Raw genomic sequence first — 26,936 nt, 5'->3', positions numbered from 1 at the left:
TAACATGAATGAATTTTCAAGATTTTTTTCATGGAATGAAAAATTAACAGGAAAAGTAAGTCTGGAGACTATCAATTCATCCTAGTCTTTCAAATGTAGTTAGTATCCAGGTGGTGGTGGGACACACCTTTAATCCTAGCACTCAAGAGGCAGAGGCAGGTGGATCCCTGTGGGTGTGAGTCCAGCCTGGTCTACAGAACGAATTCCAGGATAGCCAAGAAACTTTGTCTTGAACTCCCTCAATGTAGTTAATAAGAGAAATGAAGTGTCTTTATTCATATTTTGAACAATAAACAACTGAGACAATGTAAAAAAAATAAGTGAGACTATACATATGACCACTCAATATTTGGATGATAAGTTTTCAGACTGAGATCTTTGGAATTTTAAGCTCTCCCAAAGGTTTCTTCTGTGAGATCCTTCTCCACTACCCAGGGAGTCCCTGCAGTCCTTTCATAGCTACTGCTGAATGTGCCATCTAAATGTGGCAAACCCTATCTTGGAGTTGCCAGATGATAAAGAAGGGAAACTGAAGGCTATGCCAAAGTGAAATAAACCTAGGAGAAAGTTCCTGAGAGAAAATTAATTAGGTCCCAATGTGGGTATGGGTATAGGAGGTTGAGGAAATAACCTCCACCAGGGAGGGACAGTTGGGAGAAAGCCTGGTATCTGTGGAGAGAAAATTTTCTGCTTTCCTTAATTTATATTCACAGTCGAGGTAATATATGACCTCAGGGAATAGCTCACTGAGCAAGAAGAGACCCTCAAGGGATGTTAAGTATTTCTTCATTCAGAGAAAGAATAGTTTAGAATAAGCCTAGTAAATACACCAACAGTAACAAGGGGAAACACTGGAAACATAGAGTGTCAATCCATTAAAAAAAATTCCATTATAGAACAATAACAAAAATAAATGACAAAAATGAGGCTTGCAAGGCCAGAAGCCAAGAACAAATTAGTATATTAGAATAGAAAGCAAATGCGCATCATGAAAATTTACAAATACTTGGTAAGTACAAAATAAACACTAAAAATAACGGACAATAGCCATGGATTTAGAATCCCAGAAAAGAGAAAAGTCAATTAGGGGTGGGAATGTGATTAATTAATTCACATTTTGTGCACAGGTGTTTTGCCTACATGAATGTCAGTGTATCATGGGGATGCTGGAGGGAAATTTTGAAGAAATAATATTAAGACTTTATCAGGATTTTTTTTCTAGACAAAAATTTTTTTAAAAGACTTATAAATGCCTGGGGGGGGGAGGAGTGGGGGACATGGTAAGAGCTCTTAATGGGGTAGCTTTGTAGTAAAATGTTTGACCACTAAAAGTAAGTAGAAAACTTTTGAAGTTTGTGTGTGTGTGTGTGTGTGTGTGTGTTTATGGATGTACCCACTCACAAGAGTACAAAGCACAAAGGATTGGCAGAGGTTTCTCACCAGCCTTGAACTCACCAAATAGACTGGGCTGGTTGGCCAGCAAGCATCAGGGATCTATGTGTCTCTACCTCCCCAGCATTGGGATGATACACCCACCACATCCACCTTTGAAAACCCAGCCTCTGTGTTTAAACTCAAGTCCTCATGCTTTCATGGAAAACGTTTGGTCAACTGAGCTTTCTCTCCAGCCCAGAGCTTTTAAAGAGTAAAGGCAATCGAATATAAGAAAAGAGAACCATATTCATCTTTAGAGTTCTCAGCATAACCTTGGGTAATAGTTTCAACAAAGACTTTTCTATCTAGACCAGTGGTTCTCAACCTTCCTAATGCCTTTAATACAGTTCCTCATGTTGTGGTGACCCCACCCACCATAAAAATTCTCACTTCTACTTCATAACTGTAATTTTGCTACTGTTATAAATCATAACATGAATGTCTGATATGCAAGATATCTGATATGTGATCCCTGTGAAAGGGTTGTTTGACCACCAGGACTGTCCTAATCCATGGGTTGAGAACCACTGATCTAGGTAACTTAAGTTTAGAATGCTGCTTTTAGAATGGATTATTTAGTATTATGAGGCAAAAGACTATGTGCAGGCATTTGTGTGGAACTCAGAGAACAGCTTTGAGAAATGGGTTTCTTTCTTCCACCATGGGTTCTGAGGGTGATGCTCTAGTTACCAGGCTTTTGTGGCAAATACTTTTACCCACAGAACAACCTCTGCCCTGCTCACTAATTTTTAAGCACAATAATAAAGCACATGTTAATGAAGACTCACTTTGAGAAAATAATTACTTCATTAAAAATAATATATTATCAGGAATATGTCATTTGATGTGGGAAGTGAGGGTAAATGCACAAATTATAAAAATGCATCCTTATTCAAATATAAAAGTACTGACAAATATGCACAAAATGGTGACAAAGCAAAACACCAAGATTCTAGAAACACTAATGTGGCAAGAATAGCATAGGAGAAGAAATGCAGAGAAAGTTACATGTTCTAAGAGCATCCTTTTGTTTGGAAGGGGGGTCCATTCCCCAAAACTGATACTATTTGGGCCACAAAATAAGTAACCATATTAGAATAGAACCTAAATTATAAAGTAAATGTATTAATCTGTACCAGTATCAGTAAATGAATGAGTGGATACATGAAGAAGAGACAAAGATAAAATTGCATAGTAGCTAACTAATCCGTACATACACATACATATACACATACACATATACATATACATGCATACATACATACATATAGTCACTCTATAGACCAGCCTGGCCTCAAACTCAGACATTGGCCTACCTCTGCCTCTTGTATGCTGGGATTAAAGGCATGTGCCACCACCCGGCATCCAAGACATATTCAAAGCTGAGAGTCATGGCATAGTTCCATGGCAGAGCTACAGGTATCTTGGTGAAGTGTTTTGCACATTATATATCATGCTGCTCTCTAACCAATCTTCTGACACACATACTGATAAGAGTCTGGAACAATGGGTGCTGGAGGTGTAATGTGATTGGTAGTGTTTTCCTAGCACACAGAGGGCCCCAGACTGGATTTTCATGCTGTGTTTGTTAGGTTATATGCCTTCATTACTATTCTTCCTAATCTGCCTGGACTGAGTAGGTGTGACCCCAAGCCAATTCTTTCTGAGTGGATTTGAGCAAGGGGTTAATTTGTGAAATACCTGTCACTCCTGTGCTTAGGTCTCACTTCATCTTAGATTTCCTCAAGCCAGATCTTGAAGCAAAGTAGAGAAGTTCCTTGCTTTTAAGTAACTATTTACTTATTTACTTTTGCTTTTGTTTTTTTTTTGAGACAAGGTCTATGTAGCCCAATCTGGCCTTGAATTCACTGTGCAGATAGATAAAGCTGACCTGGAATTTCTGACCGTCCTTCATCCTGCCTCCACCTCTGTAGTGTTGGGATTATAGCTGTGTATTACCGCCTGAATTTGTACCGTGTTGAGAATCTAATCTGGGGCTTTTTTTTTTTTTTTTTTATGATAGGCAAACATACTCTCAATCACACACCACATTCCAAGTCCATATTAAGTGATTTTTTTTTTTCTGTTGTTGTTTGTTGGTTTTTTTTTTTTTTTTTTTTGACACATGGTTTCCCTATATAACAGTTCTGGCTGTCCTGGAACTTGCTTTGTAGACCAAGCTGGCTTCGTACTCACTGAGATCTGCTTGCCTCTGCCTCCCAGGTACTGGGATTGAAGGTGTGTGCCACCATCACCCAGCTACATTAACTGATTTTTAAAGTCCAAATTCTACCAGCATTTGTGCCAGAAGCCCGGTTGGAGCACATCAGTGTGTGTTTTATGTCTATTTTTTTTTTTGTGTGTGTGTGGGGGAGATTTCGGAGGTTGATTTTCCTATTAAATGGGCCAAGGTCAACTTCTGACATGCTTTAGATTCTGAGTCCTCTTTCACAGAGCCTTCATATTGTGCACACAATGAGTGAAGCAATTAGGGGGCACCTGAAATGACAGACTCCTGTTCTTGGGAAACTATTTTTTTTTTTTTCATTTCAGTTTGAAAGAACTCCTGTTTGGCTGGATTTCAAAGTATATTCCAATCTTTGATTGACCAATTGATTGATTGATTGATTGATTGATTGACTGATTGATTGATTGGTTTTCCTTTTTTGAGACAAGTTTTTATAAAGCCTAGACCAAACTTGAACTTTTGATCTTCTTGCTTCCATCCATATACCAAGTTCTGGCATTATAAGCTATGGCATTGTTGTTTAAATAAGAATAGCCCCCATAGGCCTCTAGATTTGAATACTTAGTCACCAAGGAGTGTCAGCATTAGGAAGGATTAGGGGGTGAGGTCTTGTTGGAGGAGGAAGTGTATCACTGGGGATGGGTTTTGAGGTTTTAAAGTCCATGCCAAGCCCAGAATCTCTTGGCCAGGGGATGAGGATGTAGCTCTCAGATCCTTCTCCAGCACCATGTCTGCCTGTATCCATGCTTGTCACCATGATAATGGACTAAACTGCTAAAACTGTAAGCCAGCTCCATCTAAGTGTTTCCTTCCATAGGAGTTTCCTTGGCCACAGTGCCTCTTCACAGCATTAGAACACTGACTATGACAGGCACTATGCCTGGTAAGCCCTTTGTTTTTACAGTGCTGAGGCCTCTAGCATGCTAAGCAAGTACTCTACTGTAAACCATGTCCTAAGCGCTCTTTTTACTTTTTATTTTGAGACAGGGTCACACTCAGTTGCTCAGAAAATCCTTGACCTTTCTCCAAAGCCCAGTCAGGCCTTGAACTTCAGGGCTTCTTCCTTTAGTCTTCTGGATAGCTGTGTACCAGATCCAGAGTCAAGGCCATGCTTTAAAAGAGCAATCTTCTTCCCCTCTTAAACTGTAGTCGTATTTAGCATGCTGGGCATCTTTTCTCATAGTAAGTAGTAGTGATTATAGGAGAGTAAATTCCGAAGGGTCATTATGCAAACCTCAAGTGTCCTTAGTAATACCTCTCCTGTGGCCACTAAACCACAAGTTAGAGGAAAGATGAGTGCTTAGCTCTGCCCTGTGTGAAGCCAACAGGCTGTTAACTGTAGAGATAGGAATTTTCATGTCAACCAGGGCTGTGCTAGTACGCGCAACAAATAAAATAAAAAGAATCAGGTATTTTTTAATATGAATCTTTTCTTGGCATATGAATGGCTCCAAATGACTTATAATATAGCATGCCACAGATGAGAATATGAGCTAATTCTGTTTGGAAAACACACTTGATTCTAGAAGCCACTTTGTACCCATTGCCTTTGTAAAATAGTCTAGTAATTTGTGGTTAATAGAAGACTAATTCTACTTCTGGGATATTTACCTATGCTAGCTTGCATAAATTTAGATTATGGTTCCCATAATCCCACTTGAATATTTTAAGTGAGAGAGCTTATATGAAATATGGTTAGCTGGCTTATAACTCAGCAAAACAAAAGTTCTGTTTATCTTAGGGCCTAGGATGTATTCTCAAAATAAATTCCAAAACCTTAATAGCCTTCAGCTAGCATGCACAGCATCTCTTGACTCTCTCTCCTCATGATCTGGTATGTGTCCTTCAGTTACAACCTGTGCTTCTTAAGAATGAGGAGCATAGACATGTTCTTAGCACGCGTGAGACTTGTGCCATCCATGTCCCAATAAGATCACATGAGGAAGTTGATCTTTTCATCTTGAAGAGTACTTCTACATAGAAACTACTGAATAGTTTGTCACTGAAAACCCACCAGATATGCTGGGCATGGTGGTATACATTTTAAATCCCATGGCCCCACACAAGGAGGATACCGTGTGCCTGAAGCCAGCCTGGGTTAATAGTAAGATCCTGTCTCAAAAAGTAAATTCAAATACAACAATATACAAACAGAAAAGAAAATCCACTGAATGGATATGTCTTCTCTTATTTAACCCCCACATTGTTGGATTTCACTCTTGAAAATCAAACCAGAAGAAATATCCTTGTAGACATCCATGTTTACCCATTTTGACTAATATTACTGTATTACTATTCACACTTCCAGTCTACAATGTTTCCCACAAAGTCTAACTCTACCAATGTCCCTAACCCTCAATAGAATTATCATTCTTTAAAAGTTTGTGACTATTTCAAAAGGCGTCATGTTAGGGCATTAGTAGAATCCAGAGTCCACAGGCAACTGCAAAGGAATTTACAATGGCTCACTGCCTTGCTGCAAATCCCAATGTTTTTTATGTGTGCCTCGTAGTCCATTAAATCCATGAGCAATTTGTGCTTCAAAGGAGTCCCTGAAGAAGACAAAGTTGGTAAAAACAAAAAAGTTGGCTGTTGAGAATGACCACAAAGCACGGCACCAAAAGAGAAATGACTGTTTCCAGAATTCCACTTGAATGCCTCAGGCGAAGGAGCCCAAGTGAAATGTGGTTAATTGATCTCTCTCTCTCAGCACACTCCAAAGCTCTGATGTGGCCACTAGCCCGTAATATATTCTCAAGATAAATATGACAACTTTTATAGCCTTGAGCTATGAAGGTAAAGCCAGTTTGAAGAGCAAAGATAAATCTCACAGAGTGCTCATTTGTCTAGAGCAAATATTGTCCTACTGACCTTTATCTTAATGAAACACATATTGAATGGCCTTCTGTAGGATAAAGTTAAAGATCCATTCTGTTCCATATTCTTGGATCAATACTTCTTTGAGAGAACATTATATCAGTCTTGTAATGGAATGGTTTTGGATCACACAGATTCAAAGATGACAAATGGTCTGTGAAGAGATCCTGTTTCAGAACAAACTAAGAAGAAATAAGCTGTGGGGTTTTCACTTGAAGGATACCATCCATCTGATTGAGCTGTCCTCACAAGCTGTCTCAGCCTGGGGAGGCTGTAACAATGGAAATGCATTTCTTACAGATGTAGAGGTTGGGCCTTCAAGATCAAGGTAGCAAAAGCTTTCATGCTTTGCTCTTAGCTTCAAAGATGGAACTTTACTGCTGTGTCCCCTGGAGGGGGACCAAACCTTTGTCTTCAAATAGTGGAAGATATGGAGGAGACTGAGGAGTTGTCTGAAGTCTCTTTCATATAAATATTAATGTCACCATGAGGGGAGAGCCCTTATGATCTAATCACCTTATAAGACCATCATAGTCTCTCTGTGTCTCTCTGTCTCTCTCTGTCTCTCTCTCTGTTCATGTTTCTGGGGGCAAAAAGATAACCTAAATATCATCCTCAGGAATATCACCCACCTCCTTTGACAGGGTCTCTCATTTGTTGGGAGCTCAATTAGGCTAGGTTGGTGACCAGCAAGGCCCAGGGATCTTCCTGTCTCTCCCAGTGCTAGGATTACAAATGTGTGCCACCACAGTATTTCTATGGAGGTGCTGGAACTTCAGCTCATGTGTCTCTATTTCCAAGATACAAACTTAATCAATCTACACCATCCTCCCAGATCTCAGAGGCCCCATTTTTTAAATTTAACTTTTTTTCTGTTTTTATATAAGCATAGATGAATAGCATTGATTTTATAATTTTCTTTATTCTTGAGAATTTCATACATGTATACTATGTAATATAACCATATTCATCTCTCATTTTCTACCTCCAACTTTCCCCATATTCCTCCACAATACATTGCTCTTCTTCTTCTTCTTTTTTTTTTTTTTTGATAAGTCATTCATTCAAATTAGTATTGCCCTTGTGTGCCTTGGGTGGAAACTGCCAGTGAAAAGCCTATTCTTAAGGCCATTTTGGAATTCTGGGAAGTGAGCAGGGTAAACTTGTAAGTATTAACATTAATTTTAGAGTGATACACACATTCAAACTACAGCAGATATTTGTTTAGCATTTACTGAATGTTAAACTTTTTCTATATAATCCAGATTCTTTAATAATTATGGCATACTTACATAATTTGATTTTTTAAAAAGCAGAACAAGTCTGAATTTGGAGATCAGAAATAGTGGACACATATCTTTGATCCCAGCATTTAAGAAGCAGAGGTAGATGGCCTCTGTGAGTTAGAGGCTAGTCTGATCCATATATAGAGTTTTAGGCCAGCCGTGGCTACAGAGGGAAGCCCTGTCTTAAACAAACAAACAACAACAAAACCCCCAAATTTGGAACTGTGAACACTGTGATTCCCAAACCATATGAATTTCACTATCTAATGGTACCTCCTGCATCCTAGACCAGGACTGGGCTCAAGGGAGTACAGGGGTAAACCCATGGTCTTTGTGCTCAGATAGCACTTGAACTTTCCCCAGTATTAACTCACAGTGAAGATTCCGTCCAGCTGTAGCTCAGTAAAGCACAGATGTGTCCATTTCTCTGGACCCAGCTCAGGGGATGGATTCGGTACTTTCCTGTGAGTATATAAGTAGCCAATATTAAATGTAGCTTCTAATACATTAGAAAATTTAGCATATGATTTTAGATCAGAATTATTCCTGCAAGCCTACATAGATATTATGTAAAGCTTTCTTTTCTTTTGGGATCTTTTCCAGAGGGGAAGATTGGAGTAAGATAAGTGAACATTTAGTTTTGAGAAGCCAGTGTCTGCAATACTCCTCTGTACAGTAAATGAGGCAATGATTATGGAATTAGAGCCGTGGCAATGTTGTATAATATAACCTGGGGTTAATTAATAATCAACACAACAACCAAACTTTTCTAAGCACCCAGTGTGCATCAGATTCTGTGCTACCCTTCAGCTAGCATAGGGAACAAGGAGTCTCCTAGCGGTGTAGATTTATCATGAGAAGAGTCAGGTAACGAAGCTCCCCTGCTGTACAGTCATTCTTCCTAAGCAGACTATTTTGGAGAATGACTCTCAAGGTTTGACACTAGCTTGGTAGACAGGTTCCCTCCTCTGCTGTTTTGCTAAAACACCAAAGCAGATGAGTGAGTATGAAGAGCCTTAGCTCAGAGTAAAGGGGTTTGGCAGCCGTGGGTGACTGTGGGCGGATGCTACCAGAGACTTCCAGTGAAACTCAGCTTGTGAAAGTGGAAAACTCTCATTTAAGTCAGAATTCCTTCTGGCCTTGTTAACCCAGTGAGGGAATAGTTAGTAGAAACATCTATGCACATGACCTTCATGCCTTAAAAGAAAATAGAACGGTGCTACCAAACACTTCCAAAGCCAGAAGCCTGCTGAAGTAGCAGCAAGACTCCATTGGAGTCTTCTTCATGTTGGTAGGCCCATGAACTTAAATGACCCTATAATTCTCATGAGAACAGCAAGCATGAGGCATCCAGGAGACCCTTTGTAAATTAACATTTATCTGGATATCTTAATGTTTGGGCAAGACTAGAAAGAGATGCCAGTGAATGAATACAAAACCCCACAGAGATGTTGTCTTGTGTTGACTTCAAAGATAAAAACAACCAAAACAAACAAACAAAAAACCCCAAACCCAACAAGTTCTATGTAACTCCTTAATTAAAGAAAAATAATCTCCAAAGCTGTTTATGGTAGAAAGGTCTAATTTAATTCTGAAATGGTTCATCTTTTGGGAAGGGAAATCAAGATGAGTACAATTTCTGTTCCACACATCACTGACTGGTATTCAGATTTCAATCCCAATATCTGGACTTTGGAAGAAATGAGTAGAAAACACCATATTGGGGGAAGAAATGAGTAGAACACACCATACTGGGTCATTTCTCTTGTCATTTGTAAATTACATCAAGGCTGTTGAGGTCATTAACTGGGTGCAGTTTGGGATGAGGAGCAAGCAGCTGAATGAGGTATTGTTCAGATTCCAGCTTCTGCACACAGTCTGTGGAATGGTTGTCCTGACAACCACACAGATGCTGGGAGCATGGAGCAGCATGATGGACAGGAACTAGCTGGCAATGCCAACTGCAAGGCTGAGCAGGACTTGACATGTCATTACTCTCCAGGTTAGTACACATTTACAAAGTCTTGGAGGAACATTTTTTATTCATTTTCTCGACCTTTTTCTGTGCCCAGCATATTTACATTCATGTTTCATTTCATTCTTCATGCCATAGTTATTCTCATCTCCTGTCATTTTTTTTTGCATTTTCTTAGTCATTCCCTGTTGCTCCTTTTAAATAGTATGACCTTTTTATGATTTCTAAAATCAATAGTTTTTAGTGCAGCAAATGTTTCTTTGCCAAGCATTAAGCCAGTTCAGCTCCTGCTATGATCTGGAAGTCACAGGCAGCTCGTGAGAGTGATGGCTTCCTGTGAGATTGTTGCTTCCTTTGGACCAGATTGGGTCTCCAGCCATATGTCTGGTTAAACCTGTGAGTCAGGCTGGCTGTGAGTCTGTCCACCACAATGCCTATATCTTGATTGTAGCCAGAAGATCAATAAGAGAAACCCCAGAGCACCTTAATCCAAACGTGTGTACACTGAATTGAGCACTTCTTAAAAAAAATTAAAAAGAAACACAGAACTTTGTAGTGGGACAACTGGACCAGAACAAAAGGCCTTGTAGAGCTCAGCACTTTTATTTTGGCTTTCTCCAAGGAATAATATTGCTTACCATGGATGCAAAGTTCACGTTGGGGATAGTAGCAATCCAATAAAACATCAATGACTGCTGGCAAACAACCAGAAGCAGGAAAAATGAATTTAAAGGATGCAGAGGAAGCATGGGCCTGCCAATACCTTAATGTCAGATTTCTTGCCTCAAGGACTGTGGGATAGTATGGTTTTGCTGTGGTTGTTCAAATTTCTCAATATGTGGTGGTTATGTTATGGAAATTTAGAGATGATCCTGTGAGTGCTAAGAATACAATGTCTTGACTTCCTTCAGGTGTGTTTGTAGAGAAACTCGGGGAGTTAGGTGCTACATTCATCTTTGACCATATATTAATTATTTCCTGCAAAAGTAATATATTCCCCAAGATCAGATACCTTCAGTCTTGGTGAACATAGTGTGACAACAGCATCCACTTGGACCATGTTGTGACAGGTTTCCAGGAGACTTAAGGGGAAAGGGAAGCAGGACAAATGACTTGATGCTAATGCTGCTTTCTAAGCCAAAATTTTATGTCATCTGCCAGCACCTATGAAATAGTACATAGGATGAAACCAAATCCTAACCCCAACAAAATTCCATCAAGGTTCTCTGTCTGTGCCTTCCCATCAAGCTATTGTATGGAAGGTAATAAGGAAAGACTTGCCTCAAAGGAACCTGAAGTATGGTTGGAGAGTGAATAGATATACAACATGATAATTAGTAAACAAGACAATGTGAGAGTTTCCGTAGAGTTCTGCTTGATGAATTACTATAATGGAGATCTCAATTAATAGGTTGTACCATAGAGCTTTTGATGCAGAAAAACAAAACAAACAAACAAAAACCAAGAAATTGTTGTAGCTTGGGATGCAAAAATTTGCAGGATCACTATAAGCAGAATGTGGAAAGCAGAAAGGGACAAAGACATGAGGCCAGGAGGAAGAGCTGCTGATGCCATCCTCCTCTGTGGTCCAGGGTGATCTTCCCATCTTTGGAATTGTACATATTGCCTCAGGATGTAATCAGCAGCTTACATGCCTTTCCCTCCACTGAGAGCTATTTTAGAACAGTGGTATATTTTATCATTTAAAATATTTGACATGTGTCACCAAATGCCATGCAATAAATGTATAAACAGATGGACCGGTGCATTGAAAAATAAACACTGAAAATGCATGACTTGATGGGTCTGTTAGTGTTGTGGCTTTCTTGTCACACTAAGAAAGAACTTAAAGAGCAGGCGGAGGGACAGATAAGAAGGGCTACTCTTTGTGAAAGAATAAGATGACATCAGAGTCATTTTAGGGAGCTTTATTTTTCAGTATTGAGCACACCACATGGGTCAGTTTCAGCATGGGTGGGGCCTGGAGGAGGAAATCCAGTTAAAGACGAGAGTAGTCCTGATCCAAGATGCTTGCTTTTTAAAAAAGAAACATGGGATGTGACAGGAAGCATTAAGATCACAGTCCTCCTTGTAAGAAGGAAAGGAAGCCAGCAGTTTATTACAGAACATTAGAGATGACCCAAATAACCTTGAGAGTCCCACCCCCAGCCTGAGGGCTCAGCAGTGAGTGGTGATCAGATGGCCTCTCTCTGGGTGTGCATTTATCATAGCAGAAGGAAGCAGAGCTCCAGTGGCAGAAAAGCTCTTCTCTGCCTGGGAAATGCTGGCCTCACCTGCAGTTACGCAAAGATGGTGGAGTCACCTCCCACTGCTGAGAGCCTCTATGCCAAGGTCTCAGCACCTTACTTATGGGGGATGAATGCCTCACAGCTGTCTCTGAGTCTTCACTCTGCGGTAGCTTTGCTGGGGAAAGTTGAAACACTTGCAAGGTTTTCATAGGTTTAATTTACATCGAGGTTACGTTTGCATTGATCCAGGTCATCATGTGCTATCTGTTTGACTAAGGGACACACACTGCTTCCCTCCATACAGGGCCTTTACTGCTGACAAGGACCGTCTTTCAAGCAGCTTATAGAGGGGACACTTTGATCCTTGTGTCGTCTTTGGTGACAGGTTCTGGAACTTCGGGGCCTCTGCCCGAGCTTCAGTAACAGTCAAAACGATAAGGAGGTCAAAGAATGTTTGCTCCCCAAGCGGCTTACAAGCTTCTTTGCCTCACACCCCATCTCTTCATCTCTGTGTCTGTCTAATGTATTTCACTCGCAGATGCTCATTTCCTCACCAACATTTTAGCAAGAAAAATTTCAAACTTTGCATTGAAAAACTTAATGCCCATACTTGGATTTTTTTACCCTCGACACTGAACCTCACTTTTTTTTTTTTTTTTTCATTTATCTGTTCACTCAGACTGGATTGTATTTTGATTTTGTTTGTTTGCTTGTCTTTGTGATTGTATTGTATTTTATTTGTTTGTTTTTATTGTTTTGTTTTTTCAAGACAGAGTTTCCCTGTGTTATCCTGGCTACGCTAGAACTCTCTCTATAGACCAGGCTGGCCTGGAACTCACAAAGATCAGTCTGCCTTTGCCTCCTGAATGCTGGCATTAAAGGTGTGCACCACCACAGGCTGATTGAGATAGCATTTTAATTACAATATGTCTCTTTTCCTTTTCCTCTTTTCAAACTTCAAAGCCTCCCCTGAATCCCATCCCCACTCTCCTTCAACCTCATGGACACTCTCTCTCTCTCAATTGTTATTGCATGCATATATGTCTTTGTATATTCTTAAATATAATTTATTGAGTCCACATGTTACTTGTTTGTGTGTTTTCAGGACTCATTGTCTGGCACAGTGAAAGGATGGAAAATACAGCCTAACTCTCCAATGATCACAGGAAGCTAGAAGTTTAGAAATACTGTATCTAAGAAGCCCTAAATGCCTTAAATTCCTCTGCCAGTAAATAGGCGAAAGGTCACACTCCTTGCTGTTTATGGCAGCCCCTTGAGTATGTGATCCTGGTCTAGTAAGATAACAGGAAATGAGCTAACTAACCGCTTATCTGACTATGGTAAACTGCTTGTGAAACCCCCCCACCCCAGGGACCTATCCTAACTGCCATTTGTCACCCCACTTAGGAGCCCATGCAAATGCATACATCCAGGGCTATAGAAAACTGATTGGTCTATAAAGCGCGGGCTTGGATGATTTAAGATGATTGGTCTAAAACCTATAAAATGGTTTAAATTGATTGGCCTGCACCACGCAGGCTCTTGATGGTTTGGGATGATTGGTTTGCAATGTGCAGGCTTTGTTGTAAACCCTATAAAAGCTGTCTCGATTTACATTCAGGTTTCTCAGACCTCTACCTCTGAGTGGTGTATGACTGTGGACCCCAGTGCACTTGAAATAAAAAAGTCCTCATGCTGTTTGCATCAAGACCACTTCTCGTGAGTGATTTGGGGTGTCACCTTTTCTGAGTCAGAGCATGAAGGTCCTCAATCTGAGGGTCTTTCAACAGGGCAAACATTTAGTGTGCTCTTCCCTGGGGATGATCTCCACTCCCTCTCCCAGCTTTACTCGGGTTTCTGCTCCTGAATAAATGGTTCCAGAGCCATAAGGTGGGAGTGTTTTGTAGATATATCCATTTGGGAATAGATTATATTCTAACAACTTCTTTCTATGTATTTTGAAATTAACTTTTGTTAAAAAAAAAAAAGACACACTACAATCAGGAATGTCTACGGAAAACAGGAAACATTTTATTTAACTTTGTGTATATTATCATAGTAGTAAAAATAAAGTTAACAAAATAACTATTGTTCACAAACTATTACAAGTAAACGCATAATACCTCCTCTTCAATCTCTACACAACTGTACTGCAGTTTAAATACAAATTGACAATGAGTGGTCCCATAGAAATTATTTAAATTCCATTTTCTTGTCTGTCCAGTCACCATGATTACAATTGTTTTGAATCTTCTGTTTAAGTGAGGGAGTGTGCAGTCCTTCAGGAGTAAGTAAATGGAGACAAGCATCCAGCCTCATGTGAGCTAAAATGGCCCCAGCAGTTGAGGAACATATCCTTGATCTGGGCGTGGTGTTGTGTACTTGTACTCCAGAGCTTAGGCTACATAAGGAAAGAGGGAAGGGAGGGAGGGAGGAGGAAAAGTAGGGAGAGAGAAGAGAAGGAAGGACTAGAGGAGGGAAGGGAGGGAGAAGGTAAAGAAGGGAAGGAGGAGGGAAAGAAGGGAGGGAGGGGAAGGAAGGAAGGAGAAGAGGAAAGGAAGAAAGAAACTTTCTCTTAAAATGAAGATGTGTTTCATAGAACCTTCATCCAGCAACTGATGGAAGCAGCTGACCTGAGCTAATGGGAGCTCACTGACTCTGGACTGACAGCAGGGGAACCTGCACAGGACCAAACTAGGCCCTCTGAATGTAGGTGACAGTTGTGTGGCTTGGGCAGTCCTTGGGACCATTGGCAATGGAACAAGGATTTATTCCTAGTGCTTGCACTGGTGGCCTACAACTTTAACCCCAGCACTCAGGAGGCAGAGATAGGGGGATCTCTGTGAGTTCCTGTTCTACAGAGCTAGTTATAGGACAGCCACCAAAGCAATACAGAGAAACCCTGCCTTGAAAAACAAAACAAAACAAAACAAAAACAAAAAAAAAAAAAAAAAAAAAAAACAAAAAAAACAACAAGCAACAACAACAAAAAGTATCCCTTGTGCTTGAACTGGCTTTTTGGTGCTTATCCTCTTAGGAGGGATGTCTTGCTCAGCCTTGCTCAGGGCCTTGGTCCTGCCTCAAAGCTCTAGACTTCATTGACTTCCTATGGGAAGTCTTACCCTCTCTGAGGAGTGGCCAAGGGAGGAGGGGGTGTTGAGGGGTGGGATGGAGGGGGGAAGGTGGAGAGAGCAGGAGGAGGGGAGGGAGTGGGAACTAGATTGGTATGGAAAATGAGAAAAGATCATTTTAAAATAAAAAAAGACTTAAAAACTGAAGATGGGTCACAGATTTCTTGTTAAACACAACTGAACATCCACCAAATTAACTTCTATATTCACTCATTATTTATTAAAACATGAATATTAATATGATCATTTGATATTTAGCTATGAAGTATAAAACTCAATTGTGATATTAGTGATTGTTTAGATTTTAAATTAATCAAAAAATTTCCAGGGTGGGATGTTTTTATCACTGATAATTGTTGGAGTGATGATTAAAAAGAAGCCCGTGGTTGGCTATATAGTTATGACCTTTGATACATATAGTGTAGCATCTTATTATCTGGCTGCTACTTCTCCCACTTAGTCATGTCAAAAATAAAGGGATGTGTATTCATTACCTTCATATGATAAAACCCCAACAGTGTCTTGTGTGGGGGGGAGCAGTTTGTTTTAGTTTACAGTTCCAGAGGGAGAGTACATAAAGGCAGGAAAGGCATGGCAGCCTATGTGGCTAGAGCAGATAACCAAGAGATCACATCTTTAACCCTGTACTGAATTAGCGTGGGCAAAGTGGAAGTGAGGCAAGGTTATTAACTCTCAAACCCCATTCTAAAGGTTCCTTACCTCTTCAGTGACACAACCAGGGACTAAGTGCTCAAATATGTGAGCTTCTGGGGACTATTTCTCATTCAAACTGCTGCGCAAGCATGAACCAGTAGTAGGCTACAAAGACTGGTTTTATTGGGCATCATTGCAACAGCGAAAGAGATCAGAGTAGAATTGAGCTCAATTGCAAACACAGGAAAAATGGTTGAGTAGAGCCAATGAGCAGAGTGAGCAGAGTGAGGGTTAAGGAGGTAGAAAATGCTGAAAAGAGTTCATCAGCAGTAGAGAGAAGGAACCCTTGATGACTGACATAAGAGGTTCTTGCTCAAGGCAGGCTAAGACTCATAGAAACATAGAGAATGAATGTGGCTAAATATCAAGAATCATCATATATCAAACGTGTGGATTTCCACAGAATCACTTTTAGTGGGTCTCTTTCAAAACTGGGATAGACCAGTGAGGGACAGGGTCCAAAGACAAAGTCTAGTTAAAGAGAGAGCTCAGAGGAGCCTTGGCAACATTGGGTCAGAGATAGATTCTTCCCTAGGGACCACTGCTTAGTATGGATATTTTGCCTATATTAATTGAATATGAGTTTGTTCTGGAAAGAAAGTAGAATACATCAGAGTGAACCATTAAAAAGGCCTAATTTTAAACCTTCTAGTTTCTTTAAATTAGAAATCCTAAAGTATCCATCCCACTGATACCTAGATGTCTCAAAGAAAGATGTGTTAACTTGTGTGAGCTTTCTCTGCAACAAGAGGTATTCTGACTATATCTTTCAGCATTGCTTTCCCCATCCTTGGATCTGACTCAAATTCCTATGCAAGAGTTGGTTATAAGGGATTTATATCAGAAAGGCTCCTGGATTTTCTTAGGATCCAAGATTAAAGGGAGAGAGATCGAAGAAATCCTGATAGGTAGATTTCTAAGGGCTGGAGAGCTGAGGGCAGGATTATAGAAGGTTCCTTTAGGAACCTACAGGAGATACTAACAAGGCAGAAATGTAATGCCTTTTTCCCCCTTTGGAAGCAAGGTCTCTATATGTAGTTGAGGATATCCTCAAAATTTGGTCCTTCAGTTTCTTTCTCCCAAATTCTGAGATTAAAGAGTGTGTTATCCCATCCATTTTAATTGTTTGATTATTCTATTGTGCAATCTGGAAAGACATTTTAGTATAAACAAAATAAATCCCCCTCCGATAGTCTGAGCAAATGAGGTGGTCTTATCGACTTAGAAAGGTTTGAAGGAGGCAGTTAGAAAAAGCAAGAGCAGGGTGGCCTTTCCGAAACTAACTTTATGATGAGGACTCACAGAAGACAATAGGAAAATGTATATTTGGTTAATCTCAATCTTAATGACATGTATCCATGTATTTGCAATGTTGGGTTGTGTTTCTGGGAGAGAACTGAGCCCTTGGTTCATTGCAGAGTTAAAGTGAGATCCTTTCATTGTGGGGGAAACACTGGGTGCTAGGTCCCTTTAACTTTACAGTGAAGCAAGGAGACAGCTTCAGTTTCTGAACTGGACCCAGGGAGGTAAGCTGACTCCATCCATTCCTCTGTAAGCTAGCTGAACACAGTGACTGCCTCTCAATTCTTCTCAAGTGGGCATGTGAGGGAGTGAGCGAACACTGGCTGGCCTGCACACATCCTGGCATGGCCACACACAGAAGCCTGGAAATGGACAAAGAAAGCAGTGATGCTTCCTGCAAATCCTCAGACCTGAAAGTAAGTGCAGCTCACTCTCACCCGAACACCATGTACTGTTGACCCTGTTAGTGAAATACGTTCACATGACTGTAAAAACGAAGAGGACAAGATTAACACTTAATTTCTACACTACTTAGTGGATTTTGTGAACGTGAGCTTGTTTGGAAAGACTGTAGTTGGTAATTGATTACTGCCTGTTTTTAGAAAACTCCAAGGAAATTGTACTGATCTCTTGGTAAATTCCACTTTAAACTTTAATCAGTAGTGCTAACTGAGCCAGCCTGCAATGTGTTCTGGTGCTTAAAGATCCAGCTTGAGCCTTGGTATTCAACATGTGTTGGCGTTTCTTTTCTTTTCCTTTACTCTTTTTGAGTTTTGCTATGCATAAAAGTAGCTTGACACCTCACTGAACTCATCCTATGACAGTTTATTTTCTTTCCAAAAGAACAAATTCACTCTTTCAGGAAATCGCATTAAATGAAGTCTGTCTAGTTCAGTTTCACTATGAGAGATGCAAGCAGCATTTCATTCCAAGGGTTGACAAGGATGTTTGGCAAAAAGAATGAAGGCATCGTGGATAATGCAAAGTGTGCTTGGCCCCATATTATCCCATTAATTGGCAGGATTAAAGACTGGAAGACATGCCACTTTGAAGGAAAGCACAAGGAAGAGAGTGTGAGCATGAGGAAGCTATAGCAGAGCTATTGGGAGGTGACGCCATTATTTCTTTTTTCACTCTCTCTAAAAGAATGCGTGTTTAAAAGTTATTTCCTCACTGGAGTTTAGTTACCCTGACATGTATAAATCTCTTTGTCTAAGAAGCTAAACTCTCACATGCATTATTAAAGGATTCACAGCATCAGATGACAGAAGGTAGAGGGAAAAATAAAAGAGGAGGAGGGGAAGCAGCTAAATAATGTATTTTTCCTCCTTTCAAGCAATAGAATGCACACAAACCAGCAATTTTACCAACTTATGAGTCACCTACTTCATTCCTTTAGTTTAAAATTATTCTTTTATTTATGAGCGAGAAACTGAGTCACCAATCAGTTTAGTGGCTGTCAGTGACAAAACAATCATGTTGGCATCCCATCCTTCAGGTCTGCACAAATCACCACACCTCTTTAAGCTTTCTCCCTAGCCCAGCAGTCAGAAAGTTACAATGAGGAAATCAACATATTTCTGTGAGAAACTCACTTGCATTCTTATTTCCAATCTTGCCACCAGACAGAAAGAAATAATAAGAGTACAAGAGAAAAGCAGAATAATAACAAGCATCTGAGCCATCAAAACATCTGGGCACAATAATACATTCGTGTAATCCCAATACTTAGAATACTGGCAGGAGAATTGTGAATTCAAGGGCACCTTGGGCTACATAGTAAGATCTTGTCTCATAAAATAAATGTTCCCAAACCAAATCCCTTCTGGGAAAACAAAAACCAAAAAACACCCCAAAGAAATACTCAAAGAAGGCTGTGTCATCGGCATTTGGACACCACAGGCCTTTCCTCATCCCCAACCTTTAGATCTCTTTGTCTGCTTAGCTCCATGAAGTCAGGCCTCTGCTCATCTGCTTCATTCATTACGGTTGTAGAGGATCTGTCAGATGCACTCAGTTTTTCTTTTCTTTTTACATTGTAAAAGAAAGTGCAAGAACGTGTGCATGTGTGTGGTCAGAGGATAACTCTCAGGAATTGTTCTCTCCTGCCTTTGTGGGTTTAGGGCAGTGGTTCTCAACCTGTGGATCATGATCTTTTGGGGTCTGGCAATCCTTTCACAGGGGTCACCTAAGACCATTGAAAAACACAGATATTTATTATGATCCATAACAGTGTCCAAATTACAGTCATGAAGTAACAATGAATATAACTTTATGGTTGGGGGCAGGGATGTCACCACAACATGAGGGACTGAATTAAAGGGTCACGGCATTAGGAAAGTTGAGAACCACTGGTTTAGCGGAATCAAAGTCATGCTTGGTAACAAGCACCTTTACTCACTGAGCTATTTCGCCAGCCCTATTGTCTAGATTTCCTGAGCTCCATTTTGTAACTGAAAACTGTTACTGCACTCACACGGGCTTGACTGATAGATAGGCCTTCTTGCACCAATGTCTCCTGCATGAGTTGCTCCACTCACGCTTGAGATGACCTCTCATCGATAATTTGTTTTTTCTTTGAAAGATATCCAACATCTCCATTCAGGTGGTCAGTGTCCCAACGAAGCTACCGGGGAGAAGACTGCCTCGAAAGCCCATTGGCAAAGCCAGAAAGCAGCCCAAGAAGAGAGGAGCCCTTTGGAACGTTCAAAATAAGATCATTCTCTTCACTGTGTTTTTATTCATCCTGGCCGTCACAGCCTGGACACTTCTGTGGCTCTATATCCGTAAGTTAAAGTTCGTGTTTCTTTGGGAACGTGGGAAGTCAGGTTGTCCTCTTTCCCAGACAGACACACTGCTTCCTAGAATGGGACTGAGACTTTAAGGGGAAAGCCACCAGAACTGTCCTCCATTTCCCCTTTATCGCCATCACTTCCTTCCCATGGGTGGACGAAGGAGGAGGGATGAGGGATGGGAAGGGAGCTGTGAAGGATGCCTAGGGGGAGTTGACTCACTCATAAGTGTGATGCATTTGTAGCTTTTAAAAAATGAATGGAACACTAAGCTGTTTCATTTCTTCATTCCACCCACAGACTGTTACTAGGCAACCTTAAATTTCCGGCTCTCTGAACCCCCTTCATATAAACATCTTTGCCTCCCAGTTCTGGTTTTTGCCCCTGTAAGTATGCTTTTGTCAATCTGATTGATCCTTTGGGACAGATGTGACAACTAGGCTCTTTCTTATGGAGTACTTCCTAATTCATTCTGGTAACTATAGCATTGGTTGACTTGCATTGACATTCCTATTTTGTGTAATACATTTGATGTGAAATACACTTAATAGCATGTAAATGAAATGCATACCTGTGGTCTCAGCCCTGGGTTCTGACATTCTTATAGCTTTCTGAATGATAGTAGGTGGGAGTGTCTTTTGTTATTTTATCATGGTCTAGTTCTTAGTTGCTAATAGAGAACTTCTAAGAATATTGCTTCTTTTGTTTTGGTTTTTGAGTATTGGTAAGACTGCTACAAAGGCAGAGGAACCATATCATTGCCAGGCTGTATCTTTTAATTCTAGACGTCATTGGAAAGAGGAGAAAAACAAGAGATTAAATTCAATCATCAATGGTTAATGATTTAATCAATCATGCCTTCATAATAGGACATCCATAAAAATCCTCACAGATCAGGTTCCAAACATTCCTGAGTTGGTGAATTTGGCGCGAGGTGCTGTGTTCTAGCCTCACAGGGACAGCAGCTTCTCGGCTTAGGCTTGCCTAGACTTCACCCTGATGAAGTGGTTTGCCTAATGGTTAATTTGTGTTCTTTATAAAATCATATGTAATAAGCCATAAATAATGAGCAAATGACAATGAAATTTCTTAAGCATTATAACAAATGATCACAGCTGAGGGGGTTTGGGGAATCCCTGATTTGAAGAAGCAACATGGATTTTCTGGCATCTGTAGCTGACATCTGAGGCCAGGGAATTATTACAGGAATGAGGCAGTAACTGTGTAGTCAGTCTCTGTTACACAGAGTCATTGGAGACCCATTGCTATCTGCAGAGGACTGTAGAGTTGCTTGGTGTAGAGACAAAAACCTACATGTTTGGTGTCAGAAATGCTATGAGTTGAGAAGCAGTTTGCTTCTATCTGTTGTCAAGGATATTAAAATGTGATTGTAAGACAAGAGAATATTAGGTAAAGACTTCATGAATGTTCTTGAGCAGTTTAGGTCACTTGCTTATCCTTATAAATTGATCCTTAATAATTTGGCATAATCCAAATACTCTTGCAATCTTCAGAATGCTTATTGATGCATTTTCTACTTTTGAAAAGTCCACAAGTTGGTGCTCAAGAAAGGATGTGGGTTATGCTTTCAACTGGAAGTAATTATTTTGTAATTATAGGAGAGGGGCACCCAATGGGCCTAGAGATGGAAATGGGAGAAAGCCTTCAGAATAATCTCCTGAAAGTTCATTGGATACACTGTGGGAGTGCAAAGTGAGTTGATCTCTGTGACAGGCATGGGACAGACTGGTAAGCTAGGTAATATTTCTGAGTCCAAGGAAATTATACAATGACAGGGCAAGTGAAGACAATGGGTAGTGAAGACAACACATTTCACATGAACACAGAGTATTTATAACACATACTTTCCTGGCACTTCAACTGACATGTTTGCAATACCCTATAACTAAAGTTTTAGAAAAAAATTATACAGAAGTAGCTTATTTGTATAAATTACAAAGAGGGTCATTTAGTGGGAAACAAAAGAAAATTTGATTGAATAAGTTAAGAATTGCTCAATAGAAAACAGGTTATTTTTGACATATACAATTTGGTCATAGAATGAGGATTGAACTAAACAGTTAATCAAGGAAACTTGGAGCTAAAAGTGTTAAGTAAATATCATTGGATTTGATGCTAAATTGATCATTTTTGCATTGCTGCTGTTCTGCCCCTTGATCAGAGAAGGATGTCTGAGATACTTTAAAAATAATAATAAATGAATGAATAAATAAATACATAGAAATTGTCTCTGTGGAGAAACAAAACCAAAAGCAATTGCTAGGGAAGTGTCAGATCTAGTGAGGCACCATAAGGGTGAGGCAAGATGATCTACCAAAGTCAGAAACCTAATAATGATCAAAGCCCAACAAAGACCAAAATATGCCCCCTCAAAGCAGGCTTCCTGCCTTTATCATGTGTTCCCCATCCTTTCAGAGCCTCACTTCTTTGCTTTTGCCGGAGTGACCTCAAATAGTCTCTAGAAAAGGGCTGATTTCTTATCTCCTATAGATTTCATCTTTTAAATCCAACCATATTTTGTTGAGCCTCAGTTGATGACAGGTTTTGTGCTAGCAAGGGGATATTCTCTTTCTCATTTCTGCACCCCTCATCTTTTTCTTCCCCACCAAATGTCTTGAGGTCCAAAGATAAGCAAAGAACTTGCCATGTTTGGGGCTGAGATAAAACAATGGTTTACTGTGCATTCTCTCAGAGAGTTTGAAAGGGCAGCCCAGGGGTGGCTGCCACAGAGAATGGGGGTTGCCATGTCCTGTGAGAAGCCTGGCATGGCAGCATGTGACTGTAATTCTAGCACTTGAAGAGCAGAGGCAGGAAGATTTGGAATTCAAGGACAGCCTGGGCTCTCCTTTGATGTTATCTTGACAGATCAATAGATGGAAATATAGCTCAGTGATGATCACTTGGCTTCATGCACATGGCCTTGAGTTTGATTGCCAGCATTGCAGTAAATGCATGAATAAATAAATACATATTTTAAAACTCCATGGGGAGCTGTGGAAGAGGAGAGAGACCTTGGAAACGAAGAGGTAACTGTGGTCTGGTGATACAGTGCTTTCCTAGAAGGTGTTCAATCCCCAATATTGTGAAGGGAGCAAGAGGACCAGACTCCACTTCTCCCAGCCACTTCTTTCTCATGGACTCTGAGTCCACGCAGATGTGGCCAACCTTGGCTCCATCCATCTGCCAGCAAAGTCCATGCCCAGAAACTTAGTCTTATAGTTCCCAGAGCAGATTTGAGTAGGAGTGATCCCATGAAGAGCTGAAGGTCATGCTGGTAAGGGTAAGTGTTCCATATGTTGGGCAGAGCAGAAGCATGGCCTCACTACTGACAATTAGGCACCCATGTCAGCCAGGAGCTCAGTGGAAGCTTCCAAGAGTCAAGGGATTTCTTCTTTCATTCCCCCATCATGCTAACTGTACCCCAGACTGTGATGGTGCATGCTTTACCACCTTACAGCATACAAAAAAGGAACTCACAAAAACTGTTTATCTTCTTAACTCTCTAGAGAGATACTAGAACAAAGTCCAAGGGGTGTAGTTTTTACCTTCAAACCTTGCTTTTAAGTATTTACTAGTAACAGACAAGAAGTATAGAGTGTGCCAAGAGCGTCAATGATGGAAGAGATGTCAATAAGTCTGTTTTGACTTTCACAGGTTACGATATACTGAATGAAGTATGTATGCCTAAGATGAGATCACTTTAGGAGACTCCTGCCAACATGCATCAGGCATTGCTCTGATGCCACAATCTCCTCATTGCATTCGCTCTTGTTTTGCAGGTAAGACAGAGAGCAAAGATGCCTTTTATTTCGTTGGGATGTTCCGCATCACCAACATTGAGTTTCTTCCTGAGTACCGGCAGAAGGAATCCAGGGAATTTCTCTCCATGGCGAAGACAGTACAGCAAGTGGTAAGGCTGTGGGTGTGGCAGCAGGAGGGTGGCGCCTGCAGGAGCAGGGGTAGGGTATGGTGGGCTTCCTAAGAGTCTTAGCTCATGGAGTTTAGGAAACAGAGGGCAGGCAACAAAAAAGAAAGCTGCTGGGGGGTAACAGGGAATTGAGTTCATCTGGGCTTTAAAATAGAGTTGCATTTCTGACCTCCATTTAGTCCATGTTCACTGTAAGATCCAGTCACATTCTTCCTTTTCATAATGTTAAAGAAGAGAGCTTTTTCACCTTTGGATTTTCTCCAGTGTAAAGTAGAGAATATCATGTGATCTTTAAAATACTCTCCAGTTCTGAAGTTCGATACCGATTAATTTTGTGATTTCTGCATATTTATTCCAGCCTTATAGTGGCCATCTCTTCTCTTAAAAAACAACAACAAAAGAAAAATAAAGAACAAAAAACAAAACATCCTTTTTACGCAAATAATAAATATTATTAAAAAAATTAGTAAAATTCAGAAAAGTAAACTTGCAAAAAAGACTACCAGTTTTTCAATGTTGTTTTCAGAGACAGAGCCCTAATTCTGCCAGGACACCAGAGCCCTGCAATGCTGAAGTATTAGCAGTTATTCTTATAGTGTGATAATTTTCTCCCAATGTTGCATCTCATGATGCTGGTGCAAACAAATATTCTTTTAAAAGTAAATGTTAGTAGTCTCAAAGTTAACAAATTCTCTCTTAATGGATGCTTACATCATACATAATACAAAATCAAAAGTACCATGAATTATGCATGTTTCTGATTACTTCCCTAGATGATTCCCTAAAAGTATCTAGAAGAAAAAAGTCCATTCAGGGCTCCTGGAACAGAGTGAGCATGAGAAGGTGTTTGCTAATTTGGACGTCGGCAGCAAGGCAGAGGGGTTTCAGGGACCTCGCTGCAGTGAGAAATGGGTTGGAGAATGAATTTAGCATTAGAAAAAAGAATCGAGGACAAAGAGTATCTCCTTTGAGAGCCAATTATGAAGTTTTGGGCCAGCGGGCCTGATACAGTTGGCCTGACCATGGTTACCACACGCCGCCTTGTGGCTAATCCTGGAATTTGTCCTTGGGAGCATCCAGATATGGAATAGGCAATACAATACATTGGGTTAACTATGGAGGAAATTAATATTAGGGATTGGAAGAACTCAGTAGTTAAATTTGATGACAAACTTTAAAGACAGAAATAAATGGGTAAGAGTAATTGATGATTCTTCACTGCAGAATAAAAGTGACCCAAGGATTGCTTCAGAAATAAGGGCTTCATTAAATTCAGGAGCTAACCTCTGGGATTGGAGTTAGATGCCTTTGGTTTGAGGCCTTTGCTTTCCCCACTACTAGCTGTTGGAATGTGGCCCTAGGGAAACTGAGGTAGAAAGAATTAAGATGATCCAATCTCTTTATTTTCAGGTAAACCTCGTTTACACAACATCTGCTTTCTCCAAATTTTATAAGCAGTCTGTGGTTACAGATGTCAGGTAACACCTGCCCCTTGTTCTGGGATTCTTGCTATCCTTGCTGTATACCCTGCTTATAGGCCTGGAAGGACGGAGGTTCCCCCACTCAGACAGAATTTGTTGTTGGTGATCACCCCATTAGGAAAACTAATGACCCAACTGTCTGCCAGGCTGTCACACCAAGTCTGATTTTTGTCTACCAAGTCTGCCTTCCTCCATCTAGATGAAATCCCGATTTCAATATCTCTGGAGAAAATGGTCACAAACATGGCCACCATGGGAGAGGGTGACAAAGGAAGAAGACACAAACCACCACTTTCCAAAATATGCCCAGTGACAAAGTGGCCACTAGAGATTATCTGAGAAAAAACAAAAAAACAAAAACAAGAGTCCCATGGTAGAATGACAATATTTTAGAAAAACAACCATGCTTTGTATACAATAATCACATTTCTCTTACCCTTCATATAACTGCAGAGACTCATAACTCCAAGAACATAGGAAAGGTACTGAGAAGCCTGGGAGGGAATCAACTAGTTTTCCTTAACTTCCATTTCCCAAGTTACTCACTACAGATCACCACCATATGTTCCTACCATAAAGCATGTAGTATTTGAACAACCAGGGGTGCAGAGTCTGTGGTCAGTTTCAGAAGAAAACTGGACTCTGCTTCTAGCTCCACTGTATATTAACTGTGTGATTTTGAATGCACATTTGTTGTTAATTGTCACATCTGCAGAACTGAAAGATTAGCAGGTTAATTAGACAAAGTAGATGGAATGCTGTTCCGTCTGCTGTCCATCTGCTAAGACACATGTTCAGATACAGAACTGAATTATTTTCAGCGGACAGCGACTACTGGTTGATGGCTTTAAAAAGAATCTCTGTGCAGATGAAGCTATTCAGTAACGCTTCCAGATTCGAATCCAACACAGTGATTAGAACACACATCTAACACAGTCATTAGAATGCATGTAGCATGACAGTTCCTTTTTCCAGTCTTTCTAGCAGAACAAAAGACAACCTACAGAAGGAGGTGGTTAGGTTCACTTGAAGGGTGTTCTCAGTGGCCTTGAGTCTGTCACTTTCTATCTTTTTGGGAATGACTACTTCCTAAGATACATCCTTGAACACTTTCTCTCTCTTTTTTTAACTGTAGTAGTAACAACAAAGGTGGTCTCCTGGTTCACTTTTGGATTGTGTTTGTCATGCCACATGCCAAGGGCTACATTTTCTGTGAGGAATGTGTGGCGGCCATCTTGAAGGACTCCATCCAAACCAGCATCATAAACCGCACCTCTGTGGGGAACCTGCAGGGTCTGGCTGTGGATATGGATTCTGTGGTACTAAATGGTGATTGTTGTGTAATTCTTCTTTAAGCATTCCTTTCTATAGTACAGACTCTTCTAAAACCCCAGGAGCAGAGGGCTAGCTCTTGCCTTAAATTCTTAAAAGTGATACACAGTATGAGTGAAAAGTAGAATTGTGAACAAAATTATATTTATTAAAGTGTGTTCCTTCA

General features: G+C 40.4%; 1 protein-coding gene across 1 annotated transcript in view; it reads left to right on the top strand.

Moving 5' to 3' along the window:
- The first annotated feature begins 17,509 nt into the window (after positions 1-17,509).
- Positions 17,510-26,936, top strand: part of Tmprss7 (transmembrane serine protease 7) — a 35,508-nt gene continuing 26,081 nt past the window's right edge. Inside the window, exons 1-5 of the mRNA XM_051190966.1 lie at positions 17,510-17,632; positions 19,801-20,002; positions 23,809-23,939; positions 25,368-25,435; positions 26,574-26,767. Of these exons, the coding sequence (XP_051046923.1) occupies positions 17,561-17,632; positions 19,801-20,002; positions 23,809-23,939; positions 25,368-25,435; positions 26,574-26,767 (667 nt within the window). The 5' untranslated portion in view covers positions 17,510-17,560. The remainder of the gene's footprint in view (positions 17,633-19,800; positions 20,003-23,808; positions 23,940-25,367; positions 25,436-26,573; positions 26,768-26,936) is intronic.

Source organism: Phodopus roborovskii, unplaced genomic scaffold (genome assembly GCF_943737965.1).
Source record: "Phodopus roborovskii unplaced genomic scaffold, PHOROB, whole genome shotgun sequence".
In the NCBI taxonomy this organism is placed as follows: domain Eukaryota; kingdom Metazoa; phylum Chordata; class Mammalia; order Rodentia; family Cricetidae; genus Phodopus; species Phodopus roborovskii.
The sequence above is the reverse complement of the archived record's forward strand: the minus strand, read 5'-3'. Positions and strand labels throughout refer to the sequence as shown.